Below are 13,699 nucleotides of genomic sequence, written 5' to 3'. Positions count from 1 at the left end.
ACTGGGTTGGGGGGTTTTATGACTTTAGAAGCGATAGGGGTTTTTCCGGCCTTTTTTTTTTACCCCTCTCCAGTTCTTTCCTCTTTGTCAGTCTGTGCGAAGTACGAATGGATAAAACAGTTCCGGGTTTTGAACGCAGCATTAGATTGTCATTTCAGTGTGATGGGGCTGAAGTTTTTAGTTGTTAGGCGGGACATTCACAATATAAGTTACCCAGGCATTATGTGAAGTGGGGGTTTTTTTTGCCCCCCCACCTTTTTTTTCCTCATTGGCTTGTGTTGCGTTTTGGCAACTTTAAAGGTGGTTAGGTGTTAGTTAGAAAAGGTCAGAATAGGTAGGTATCAGCTAGAAAAGGCCAGAGTAGGAAGACAGGTTTATCAGTCATCATCAGGAATTTGGTGACTTCTGCACAGAAGGCCACAAACATTGAAATCGTTGAAACACACAAATCATTGAAAGAGAGGGAAAAAAATCACTCCTAGCCATAATTTCTTGATAGAGTACACTGTCTTGAAATAGTTTTTTAAAAGCAGTAGATGATAGTTTTCTAAGGAACAAGAGTTACTTAAGCTTTGGGAAGCAAGTGTTTTGGTCATTCCAGAGAAAATACCCAGAGTGATTTTTTTTTTTTTTTTTTGAGGGATCCCTCTTCAATTTGGAAAGATATGTTTGGTTGAGGATCAGGTTTAAACTGGAAAGGCCTGTGGAGGAGGGTCTCTGCCTTGCAGAAATGCTAGGTTATGTCAACTACTGGCCTCTTTAGCTTTTATATGCCAATTGCAACTAGAGAGTTGTACTTTTTTTCCATAGAAGTATATAAATTTTTGTGATTGGAAGAAAGTTTTGTATATCTGATACTGGCTTGTAAAGTGTGTTAGGATGTAGCTTTTTAACTTTCATCTTGATCTGGGACCTGTTCTTGTCAGTTGCATAATAGATATTTGCATTGTACACATTACTATCTGCTGTTTTATCTGCTTTTGTAAAATGATGATATCGCTGTGTCTTTTCACCTCTGATGCTGAGAGCTGACGTGAAAAAAGCGTTTCATTTTCCATTGATTAATGGTATTGTCTTTCTCTACCTGTGTCTTTAAATTGATTAAGAACGGTAAACCCCTGAAGTATTAAGTTGATTTGGGAAACAGAAGTGGTACAGTAAGTCATAGGTGATATGTATGTTGCTTATTGACAGTGGTGGTGGTAGTGCAAATTTATCTGCTGGAAATGTCAAGTGCACCTTGGTTGGTTATAGAGGGTTTTGTATTTTCATGCAAGCCTGCTCCACTTATTCAAATTTTGTGTTGTTTAAAGTTTTGCTCATATCTTTAAGTAAAATTTCATGAATGCCCGGTAATTCTTAGGCTACTATGTTGGTCAAAATCTTTCTTTCTTAGGTATTTTAAGGGATTATTCTAAAAAGACATCTAATCTGAAAGATTGTCCACTTGCTCATTAAAACAGGAACAATTCTAGTTGAGCTCGCATTGTGTTTGCATTTTGTCATATGCAAAATCAATTTTCGTGAATAAAGAGATGGTCAATGAGCAGATTTAAAAAAAAAGATTTCGTGGTCAGGTAGAATATTGAAAGCTAAGATCATGTTTGCATTTGGTGTTTTGCTTTTAATTCTCCCACAACTGAGGCATACACAATGCAGAAGAAAAGGGGAAGTGCCTTTTTTTAGTATATTATACATTTAGATGGGCTCCGCACAGCTCTTCTGTATTTTGGAGGACGCAGGAATTTACCAGTGAAGGCAAGAGAATAGAGTGTCCTAGTGAAGCCCTCAGAAGCCCTTACTTATCAATGGAAGGAAGGGGTTATCACCTTAGAAGGCAAGGCATAATATCAATTATATGACGGCTTTTAATAAGAAACTTAGCCTGTAATTCATTTTTGAAATATTCATCCTATCCCTTTTTCTACCCGCCCCTCTGTATCCCGGTCTCCTCTACCTACACCCTAATGTGATTACCTGCCATGATTCTACCAACGCTCTTATTGGAATTACTTGCTTAAGAAAGTGGCAATTAAAGGCCATTTCACATACATGATGCCAAAGCAGCTGAAAACAGACTGTAATTACTGCTAACCATGTCTGTTTGGGTGATGTTAGGGTTTTTGTGTATATTTGAAAGGATAGAGTGAGTGTAATATACCTTTTGCTTAAAAAAAAAAATCCTAGTATAAAAACATCTTGGAGATTTTATATCCTCCCAGCATTGTTTTCCTTGAAGTATATCTATACATACATGCTTCCCACCCCCACTGCCCCCCACCCCCTGCACCTGTAGTCAAAATGGTGTTCATGTTAATAATCACCCCAAAGAGTATTGCAGTCATAGGAGTCTGGCAGAAGGGAGGAGAGAGTGAAGAAAGGGAGGTGCCAGGCTGTACCCCTCTCCCTCACTGGACTTCAGTGGTCCAGCCCTGGACTCAGCCTTAGGAGCTAGGGCTGCAATAGGAGCAGCCACTGCTTTCGGTACCTGGAGAATGGTGTGAGTGGGATCACCTGTTTTCCTTTGAAGGCAGCTAGGAAGCAGCCACCACAGCTTCCTGGAGAGTTTTGTCCCCTAACTCCACCCCCTGCCTCTTACCACCCTCTCACACAGCCCTGGCCCCTCCCAGGTCTCCTCAGCCCTGACCTCTATAGAGCCACCCTCTGCCCCAGGACTAGATGGACAAAGTCCACAAGCAACCCTTATCTGTCTATCTATTTACTCTGAAAAGGAGTTAAAGAAACAGAGTTTTATTTTGGCTAGCTTCAGGAATCTTTCTGTACAGTTTGCAGAGTTTAGAAGCAGTGCCAAAGAAAAATTCTTGGCAAATGTTTCCAGTTTTAAATAGGAATTGTATAAGTGGCAATCAATGCTAATAATAATGATGGGATATACAGTACTGCTGCTACAGCTGTGATTTACTGGCTGTCTGACCTGAGGCACATTATTTAACTTCTCTGTGCTGATTCTCCTCTCTGTAAAATGGAGATGATAAACTGTACCCAGAATGCAAGGATTAAATGAGTTGATATATACAAAACTAGAAGGACAGTGCCTGGCCCCTAGTAAGCACTGTGTCGGTATTATATTAAGTCCGATTATCAAGACCAGAACTCAGCCTCTGTATAAATAATTTCCTTTCATCTTCATAATAAACAGTGGCACAGAGAGGTTTAAGAGGCTTGGTCAAGTTGGAAAATCTAGGCCCCAGTGGGGACAAGCATCTTTGAGTGTGAAGTCCAGTGCTTATACTCGCCTGCTTGCTGAGAATTTTCCGCAGTAACATCCTATTTTGCAAGAGGAGAGACGCTAGAGTGTCTTCTTCCGCCCTGCCATTCCAGGGCGGCTTCCTCTCAGGGCTTCCTTGCCCCGGGGTGATGCAGAGAACTGGAATGGTCCACCCCAGGGCCTTTTCTGGGTTATAGGATGTGTTTCTCAGGCTCTGGAAGCCACAGTCTCCCTGTGATGACCACTGAGCCTGAGAAATGCGTCCAGCTGGGGCTGTGTTTCTGCACCTCGGGCAGTGCTGGCGCCATCCCATCGCTCTGCATTCTGGAGAGCCCCATGTTCTTGTTGTTTGACCAAGGCTTGTCCTGTCCCCACATACCCAGCCCCCGGAGGGCCTGCGGGCAGGAGGCGTGGCTCAGATGCCCAGCTCCCCCAGGGCATGGCAGCCTGGTGCTCATTCTGGTTGGTTTGAAAAATGAATGGGGATACTTGAGGACACTGGTTTGGGGCTTCATCCCAGCCCCTCATTTTATTTTAATTGAGATGAAATTCTCACCCCATAAAACTTTACCCTGAGCCCAGCACTTTAGGTTGAAATTCATTATGTTTAATAGGAAAATTTGATTTTCATGATTTCCAGGACACCATATTTAAAAGGGGAAAAGATTTTTAGATGATGATTAGATGATGAATTGTGTTTTCTGTTTTTTAAAAAAGCGATGTGAGTTTAGGTAGGGAGCTTGCCCTACTGAAGATGAAAGGATAAATTGTAGGGCTGGGGCCCAGGCACTGATCCGTAGCTTTGCAGCCGGATTGAAGGTCTGTCTTGTGCTGAGAACCAGGGCCAAACAGCTGATTTCATGGCAAGGTAGAATCACACGATCAGGATATATTCTTGGTTTATTTTAAGTGATTTGAAAATATTCTTTATTCCTGCCTCCCCACCAAGATTGCTAAACCTCTGTCCTTTGTAAATGGGAATGAGTAAGTCAACAAAGTCAGAGGACTTTTCAAAGAGTTGTGTTTGGTTCTTTGCCCAAATGCCTGCGGGTTAGAGGGTTAAATTGAAAATTTACTTTCAAGCAGTTGGACATTGAGAAGTCATGGATAGCTTCTTGTGGGGCGTCAGAAACAACTTTATTCTGAGGAACAGAATGATAATTGGTCAGTATTTTAGCAGAGAGAAAATCTGCCTTCATTGCAGGCAGTCTGTAAAAGGCTTGAAAGATAGGAGCAACATAATTCCCGTTAAGGAACTTTCGAACTGTTACATATGATGTTCTAATAAGAGGAAGTTAATTTGTTATTTGTTCCTAGGTTTTCTTTATAGCTTTTGTTACAGTAACTCAGGCTATGCACTGGCTTAGAGCCTATGTCATAAAACTGCCTCAGGTATTTGAAAACATTAATTACTAATGGTGGATACTGTTGTTTAGTCGTTAAGTCGTGTCTGACTCTTTTTGCGACCCCGTGGACTGTAGCCTGTCAGGCTTCTCTGTCCATGGAATTTACCAGGCAAGAATACTGGAGTCAGTTGCCCTTTCCTTCTCTAGGGGATCTTCCCAACTCAGGGATCGAACCTGCATCTCCTGCATTGCAGATGGATTCTTTACCATCTGAGCTGCAAGGGAAGCCCCGTGGTGGATATTATCTGCATATAAAAACCTAAACTATGGAAATAATTCCATTGGAACTGAGTGGAAATAGTTCAATGGACAGGTGCATGTAGCCAAAGGGTTAGAGGTACAAGCTGGTGAATCTGGGGAACATATAGTTTGGGCTCCACACTGACCGCAGGCGAGTAACCTAGGCACTACCAGTGTCCGAGGTTGCAGAGATTGCTGCTGTGCTGGGGCAAACCTGAAGGTGAGAGAAAGAGAACTTGCCAGTCCTCTAGACATGGTCTCCCCAGTGCCTATGAATGATGATTTACATCTCTCTCCCCCACCACCCAGCAGGGACTGAGTTGTCAGAAGTTGTGCAGTGAAGAGGACTGGGGTAGCAGCAAGAGGCATTTAGGTGACAGAAGCTGAAGCTTGTAGAGCAGACATGGACAGGATTCCAGAAGAGGGCAGCCTTCTAGAAGTTAGATGCCCAGTATTTGATTCACCCCATTATGGACTTGTTTGGCAAGGATGCATCTCAGTGAAGTCTCTTTGGAAGAAAATCTGCATGGTCCAGGATGCTGAGTCTTGGACTTGAGGGCACTCCTGCTGAGTTAGAAAGGCTTCTCTTTGTGCAGGTGTTTTTTTGTGAAAGAGCCACAGATACTGCCAGTAAGGCCACTATCACAGAGAGTAAAAAGCAGACCATCAGGATGAGTTTGAGAGGTCTGAGTATGCAGGCAAGGAATCTACATGGGTGACCTTATTGACGTATCTGGCCATCCATGGGCATCCAGGGAAACTGAGTTTGAGCAGCAGGTTTTAGAATGTTAAAAGTGATGACTCTGAAGCCAGACTGCCTGGATCTGAACTCTAGTTTTACCTGTCACTTGCTGAGCATTGTCATGGCCAAGATATCACAGCCAAGACACAAACTCTCTGCACCTCATTTCTTCTTGCCTAAAGTGAGAATGTTGGTAGTACCCACCTCATGGTTACTGACCCGTGTCAATACATATATAGCTCCCAATAAATATTTGATGGTGATGGTTGAATGGGTTAATACATCTATAGCTCCCAGTATTAGATGATGACCATGATGACTATGACATCATTAAAATGGGCGTGGCCATCAGGAGAAAGTGTAAGGTGTGCAGCAGAGAAGCCACGTGCTTCCTCCCTCTAGCCAAGGCCTCTCTGTGCCTCTCCATAGGATGCCCTTCACCTGCCCCCCAGATGCCTAGGCAGCTCTCCCTCTTAACTGCTCTCCACTCACTTAATTGCCACTGAATCATGGCTGACCTTGGATTGTTTTGATTGGTCTTTCTGGCCTTGATGGTGGAGTCCCAGAAGATAAGAGTAGTGTGTGTTACTTGCAGCGCTAGAGTCATAGAAGATCTGGGGATGTTTCCCCCCCCCCCCCCCCCCGATGGAGGGCCCAGAATTCTGCACAAGATTCTTACACACAAAGTAAGGTGGTTCTTACAAATGGTGAGGAAGGGGAGCTTTGTAGAGACAAGTCTCTGGCATCTAAGGCGAGGATTGTTATTGCTGCTCTAGAGTCTAGCAGTTGCTAGAGTCTTAGGGTTCCTCAGGGTTCTTTATCTCTTTGCAGGGATTTAGCTTCAGGCTGGTGTTAACATAGTTTTTAGGTTTATAAAACCTTGAGCAGACCTAGGGCTTTTCGTACTACAGTGTCCCTGGTGCAGGACATGCATAGCTGCAGAGAGATGTCATGAGCAAGGCTTGGCGATTTGCTGAGACTTTTTAGAGGGGAGAGGAGGAATTGCAGGGGACAGGGAAGAAGGGAGAGAGGGATCATTATACTGCTCATTCTGTTAAGAATCTCACCAAACTGGCCTTCTGGGTTGTTGAAACAGGAAGCCATAGGCAGCATCTGGCGGAAAGATCTACCCAGCCTACTAGTTGAGGATTTTCCTCCCCCTCCGCCCCCCCACAAAAGATATAAACTGCCAGGAAAAGCTAACAAAAATTTCAAGGCAAATTTGAAGGAATTAAATTATTCTTAGGCATATTGCCTGGTTTCCAGGCATTTAGGGATATGTAAATTTCCATGTTCTTTAGAGTTCTGTGTCTCATTTGTAACAGAGTACATTAGTACTAAAAATGGGATTTGCTAGTTCTACATTTTCGTGTGAATTTATGCAGTGAATATTTAATTTGATTCTGGATCTGGCAAAAGGAGAGGCTGTCTTCAAACATAACATAGTTTATTTTTCTCATATGCTCTGCTGGCTGCTTTAATTTTTTTTTCCTCTGCCGACTGAAATGCAAAGTAGAATACTACCCCAAATTAATATTCTTGCTACACAAAGATCTCTAGTGTTTGTTTTTGCTTCTTTTAATATGTAACTCTCCTAAGAGCGTTATTGTATTACAGCTAAGAGGCTTTAGCCATGTAAAGTTGAATGCTTTACACTTCTGAATGCCAGTATAACAATTAATCTGTGATTAGGTTTTGCTTCTTAAGATGCCTGCACCGCAGAGTGCCTATAATGTTAAACTTCTAAGGGGTTCCACTCTTGAAAACTTACAAAAGCTCTCTTTGACATAGCACACTGACATTGTGAGGCTATTGTTTTTATTGCTTTATTGTTCAGCCAGCTTAACTGAAACCTTGAGTTTGCTTTTCCTCTTTATGACCAAGATAACCTGGAGAAATGAACGTGGGGCGCATAGTGCGTCCAAGTGCGCGCTGTTCTCTGTTGTTCTAGCGGCAATCCAAGCTGCTTACCGCCTCTCTTAAGAGAGTCTCTTGACTCTCCAAGCCCTCTGCCTCCACTAGTTAAAAAAAGAACCTTGCATTTCCTCCTCCACTGAACTGTCTTCATAGAGTGATCTGCAGCAGCTATCTGCTTTCTCTTTATTCCTTAACTCCTTAAAGGCGTGCCGCAAAGTCCATGGGGTCGCAGAGTTGGACACGATTTAGCAACCGAACAACAACAGATCCTCTATACCATTAGACTAGAGTGGCTTGCTCTGCTTTTCTACTGTGCGTCCACGATGGACGCAGCCCTGGGGTGATCTAGCCCTGCCTATTTTACACTCCCAGAGGCCTCTGCAGGATTTGGTCTTAGAGATCACCCTTTTCTACCTGAACCCTCTTACCCCGTATTTCCAGGGCATGGCATTGTCTTCAGACCTTGACTTTCCCATTTCAGCAGCATTCAGTGAGCCTCAATGTTTTGTCCTTGGATTTTTTTTTTTTTTGACTTTTAATTTCTTTTTTTTCCCTGAGTTCCTTTATTCCATTGAGTTTGCCCATGTCTTATTTGCAGCTGATAACCAAACTTCAGGTGTGTTCCCTGTCCTGAATCACAGACCAGGTTTTCAGCTACTCACACGTGGGTTTGGATGCTCAGCATCACTGCTAGCCCACCAAGGCCTCCTGGCTTCCCTTTACCTGACACTGGTATCTACGGTCTTCTCATGAACTCAGGGTCACGCACCCTTTTTGCTCTCTTTCTCTGTTTAAAAAAAAAAAAAAATCATTTTTATTGCTTTTTAATATCAAACAGTAATAACCTTTGGGATAAAGGAGAAAGTGGGAAGGAGAGAGCATTTTTCCTTTTTATTTTGTACTTTTCTGTACAGTTTATACTTTCTACTTTGCTTTTTTTTGCTTGGAAGGCACCAGCAAAATGACCTAAGTTCTGGTATTATATACTGAATTTTTGTGTCTTTTTTATTTCTTTGCATTACCACATAGTAACATGTTGCTAAACAGACACACAAGTAAATATTTCTCGATAATCTGATGTCATGTATAAATGAGTTCTAAAATAGTGGATGGAGTAGCTGATCTCTAGGCCCCAGTAGTCGGACAGCGCCTTGAACCTTCACTCAGCTCTCGAGGCTGGGAAGAGCCCTTCCTCTTGGCTTCTCTGTGGTCCTGTTCCTCATCTTGCTGTGGTCTCTCTGTCTCCCACACTGGGATGCAGTATCCTAGGCCCGTGTGCTTCTCTCTCTCCATCCATTTATCAGCACTGCCGTGCCCCCCCACCCCGCCACACCTCTTTGTCCCTTTTCAGTTCCCGCCTTTCCACGCCTTCTCCTGCCACTTTGGTTCATGCCCTCATGCCCACTTGCCCAGATGGCTGCAAAACGCCTTGCCTGGCTCTCCTCTTCTGTCTCTATGACAGCCCCTCTCATGCATCAGGATTAGATAGAAATTCTTCACATGTAACCCTGGTCCTGCCCGTCCCCTTTCTCCAAGCCTTTTTCTGGCTCATTGCAGATAGCATTACTCATGAACCCGCCACGAGCATGTGTGGTGTCATACAACCCCTGCGTATCTTTCTAACTCGGATCTGACGCCTCCTCTTTGGCTTCACACATACTGGACTGCCTGTTCTGGCTCTTCCCAGAATGTGACACATGCCTCCTCAGAGCTTCACCTAAGTTCATGCCGCATGTTCTTTCTGTCTTCAGATGCCTGCAGTGAGATGTGTGCTCTCCCCTGCTGGAACTCCCTAGCGTTCAGTCTCTGCTCTCTTAGGACATGTACCTCATGTCACGCTTCCTTGTGTCCCTTCTTGTCTCAGAGATGTTGCCACGTGCCAGCACCCCTCTCAGCCTGCCGAGCATTCTTAGAAAGCAGGGACTGCCTGCCTCCCTCATCTTTGTTGTGTATACCGCGTGAAGCCCAAGTACGCCGGCCCATGTCCGTCTGCCAGATTGGTTAAGTACTTGTTGAATGGCAGTCCAAGTCCAGGCTCATGCAGATGGCCCAAGTGTGCTGCTCATTCATAAGTCTTGCTTTCCCTTTGCTAGGTGCAGCTCGCATGTGGCGTGCCACAGTCAATGACAGATGGGCAGTGTGACAAGAGTGTCAGAAAGGATCGGGCCTCGCCGGGGGACTCAGCCTGGAGTCGGCTTGTCGACGAGTCGCTGAAGAGGAAGCTGGTGGGGGGACCGTGGCCACAGAGGAGGAGAGCCTTGACTTCAGTCACACCCTTCATGGAGGACAGATGGACGGCCGGATGGCCAATCACCTCTCCTCCTAAACCTTTGGAGATTGATGCTTTGTCTCCTGCTGGAGGTGTATCAGGAGCCTTCGCACACACTCTGAATTCACTTCCCGGAGAAACGTCAGGGTAGACTGCAGTGTGCAGCCAGCCTCAGCCGTCGCATGGTCTCAGGTCTGCAGCCATGAGTGCCGAGGGGTACCAGTACCGGGCGCTGTACGACTATAAGAAGGAGCGGGAAGAAGACATTGACTTGCACCTGGGGGACATATTGACTGTGAACAAAGGGTCCTTAGTCGCTCTTGGATTCAGTGATGGACAGGAAGCCAAGCCTGAAGAAATTGGCTGGTTAAATGGCTATAACGAGACGACAGGGGAGAGGGGAGACTTTCCGGGAACTTACGTAGAATATATTGGAAGGAAAAAGATCTCACCTCCCACACCAAAGCCCCGGCCACCTCGACCCCTTCCTGTTGCCCCAGGTCCTTCAAAAACTGAAGCAGACAGTGAGCAACAAGGTCAGTATTGATGAGTGATTGCTTCATGACTCCTTTTTTTTTTTTTTAAAGGAAAAGTCTCAGGTTGGTTGGGCTGGGCTAAAATGCTCTGGGCAGAAATTGTTTTAGCAGCTTTACTTGAATTTACATGCGGTGCATAAAAGTTGATTAGTTATTACATGGCTAGAAATTTGTGTTCGTGGGGTGGAGAGTTGTTATAAAAATAGGACATGATATATGAGAACCTGTTTAGTGAATGTCTCTGAACATGATTATTAGAGTCACCGTGGAATCAAACACCTATTGCATTCTTATTCGTGTAATTGGTAATGTATATCCAAATAATCATTAGGGGAAAGTAGAGGGTAAGGTTAATGTAAGTATATTTCTTCATGGAAAATGGAGAGAGTAATAAAATGACCACAGAACTCGGCAGAGAGGAAACCAGTGTTTTTATAACCTGATGTCTGCCTCTTGGTTTCTTCTCCAGGAGTACTGGCTGAAGCCCAAACTCAATCCTGTAGTTAGTATAAATGCATAGGGAACCTCTTGCTGCCCGGGTCATGTCGTCTGTTCATGAGAAAAAAAGAAGCCACTGAATGTTTTTCTCAAATGGAAACCACCTTGATCCAAACCCACTCGTGTTTTTTTTTTTTCTTCATATATATGTAATTTCATTTATTGATTTTTGGCTGTACTGGGTCTTCATTTTCTCTAGTTGTGGCCAAAGAGGGCTACTCCCTAGTTGCAGTGCTTGGGCTTCTCGTTGTGGTAGCTTCTCATGTTGCAGAGCACGGGCTTTAGGGCACTTGGGCTTTAATAATTGTGGTTCCCCAGGCTCTAGAATGCGGCCTCGCTAGTTGAGGCACATGGACTTAGTTGCTCCGAGGCGTGTGGGATCTTCCCAAATCAGGGACCGAACCCATGTCTCCTGCAGTGGCAGCCGGGTTCTTTACAACTGAGCCACCAGGGAAACCCCGAAACCCACTCATTGTTGATGGGAGATGGTCTCCACTTCAGCTCCGAGCACAGCTGTTCCTTAAGGTGTTTCACAGGGACAAGCCTTTTGCTGTTTTGCTGTTAACAGCCTTGTCAAGTCATTTTTTCACTAGTAAATCTCAAGCGTTATTCCCCCTGTATAATCTTTTGCCCACAGACAGAGAAAGGTATGGAAAGATGTGTTTCTAATGGGTGGACTCAACTGCAGTGGTTATTGTCAAGTAAAACTGACTCTGTATTTCTGGATAAGCTCCTGGTACTTTTGTGTCTTCTTTAACATTGACTTATTCTAGTGTAAATGAATGAAGTACCAAGAGTGAAGAAGCAGAATGCAAGGCTAAATAGAATTGGGAATATTTTATAAAAGTCAAGGAACTCACTAAAGATTCTTGAAGAGAAGAGCTTTTCTCTTCCATCCCAACCCAACAGGGATACTTGTTTTATAAACATTATACCATTTGTTAGAAGTAATGCCCAAATGATACATTTAACTTGACAGTTCAAAACAATAGTTCAGAACTGATTTCCTTTAGGATTAATTGGTTTGATCTCCTTGCAGTCCAAGGGACTCTCAAGAGTCTTCTCCAACACAGTTCAGAAGCATCAATTCTTTGGCCCTCAGCTTTCTTTATAGTCCAACTCTCACCATCCATACATCTCTACTGGAAAAACCATAGCTTTGAATAGCCAGACCTTTGTTGGCAAAGTAATGTCTCTACTTTTTAATATGTTGTCTAGGTTTAATATGTATGTCTGGGTCACAGTTTTTCTTCCAAGGAACAAGCATCTTTTAATTTCATGGCTGCAGTCACCATCTGCAGTGCTTTTGGAGCCCAAGAAAATAATGTTGGTCACTGTTTCCATTGTTTCCCCCATCTATTTGCCATGAAGTGATGGGATTGGATGCCATAATCTTAATTTTTTGAATGTTGAGTTTTAAGCCAGCCTTTTCACTTTCCTCTTTCACTTTCATCAAGAGGCTCTTTAGTTCCTCTTCACTTTCTGCTATAAGGATGGTGTCATCTGCATATCTGAGGTTACTGATATTTTTCCTGGCAGTCTTGATTCCAGCTTGTGCTTCATCCAGCCCGGCATTTCTCATGATGTACTGTGCATATAAGTTAAAGAAACAGGGTGACAATATACAGCTTTTTTTTTTTTGCTAACACTTTTATTTTCCTATCTTTTTTTAAAATATCAATTTATTTATTTTAATTGAAGGCTAATTACAGTATTGTATTAGTTTTGCCATACATTGACATGAATCTGCCACAGGTATACATGTGTTCCCTATCCTGAACCTCCCTCCCACCTCCCTCCACATCCCCTCCCTCTGGGTCATCCCAGTGCACTAGCCCCGAGCATCCTGTATTATGCATCGAACCTGGACTGGCGGTCTGTTTCACATACGATAAATATACATGTTTCAATGCCATTCTCCCAAATCATCCTACCCTTGCCCTCTCCCACACAGTCCAAAAGACTGTTCTATACATCTGTGTCTCTTTGCTGTCTCACATACAGGGTTATCGTTACCATCTTCCTGAATTCCATATATATGCGTTATTATATTGTATTGGTGTTTTTCTTTCTGGCTTACTTCACTCTGTATAATAGGCTCCAGTTTCATCCACCTCATTAGAACTGATTCAAATGTATTCTTTTTAATGGCTGAGTAATACTCCATTGTGTATATGTACCACAGCTTTCTTATCCATTTGTCTGCTGATGGACATCTAGGTTGCTTCCATGTCCTGGCTATTGTAAACAGTGCTGCGATGAACATTGGGGTACACGTGTCTCTTTCAGTTCTGGTTTCCTCAGTGTGTATGCCCAGCAGTGGGATTGCAGGGTCATATGGCAGTTCTATTTCCAATTTTTTAAGGAATCTCCACACTGTTCTCCATAGTGGCTGTACTAGTTTGCATTCCCACCAACAGTGTAAGAGGGTTCCCTTTTCTCCACACCCTCTCCAGCATTTATTGCTTGTAGACTTTTGGATCGCAGCCATTCTGACTGGCATGAAGTGGTACCTCATTGTGGTTTTGATTTGCATTTCTCTGATAATGAGTGATGTTGAGCTTCTTTTCATGTGTTTGTTAGCCATCTGTATGTCTTCCTTGGGTAAATGTCTGTTTAGTTCTTTGGCCCATTTTTTGATTGGGTCATTTATTTTTCTGGAATTGAGCTGCAGGTGTTGCTTATATATTTTTGAGATTCTTTGTTAGTTTCTTTGTTTGCTATTATTTTCTCCCATTCTGAAGGCTGTCTTTTCACCTTGCTTATAGTTTCCTTTGTTGTGCAGAAGCTTTTAAGTTTAATTAGGTCCCATTTGTTTATTTTTGCTTTTATTTCCAATATTCTGGGAGGTGGGTCATAGAA

The 13,699-nt window shown here is 43.4% G+C and overlaps 1 protein-coding gene across 3 annotated transcripts in view; it reads left to right on the top strand.

Annotated features, from left to right (window-relative positions):
• Positions 1-13,699, top strand: part of PIK3R1 (phosphoinositide-3-kinase, regulatory subunit 1 (alpha)) — a 95,669-nt gene that overhangs the window by 1,439 nt on the left and 80,531 nt on the right. For all 3 annotated transcript variants that reach the window (XM_010853600.1, XM_010853601.1, XM_010853602.1), the window contains exon 2: positions 9,628-10,339. In XM_010853600.1, coding sequence (XP_010851902.1) covers positions 10,006-10,339 — 334 coding nt within the window. In that variant the 5' untranslated portion in view covers positions 9,628-10,005. The remainder of the gene's footprint in view (positions 1-9,627; positions 10,340-13,699) is intronic.

The sequence above is a fragment of the Bison bison genome, unplaced genomic scaffold (assembly GCF_000754665.1).
Source record: "Bison bison bison isolate TAMUID 2011002044 unplaced genomic scaffold, Bison_UMD1.0 scf7180017864329, whole genome shotgun sequence".
Classification (NCBI taxonomy): Eukaryota; Metazoa; Chordata; class Mammalia; order Artiodactyla; family Bovidae; genus Bison; species Bison bison.
Note: the sequence above shows the minus strand (reverse complement) of the source record. Positions and strands in the feature narration are given on the sequence as shown.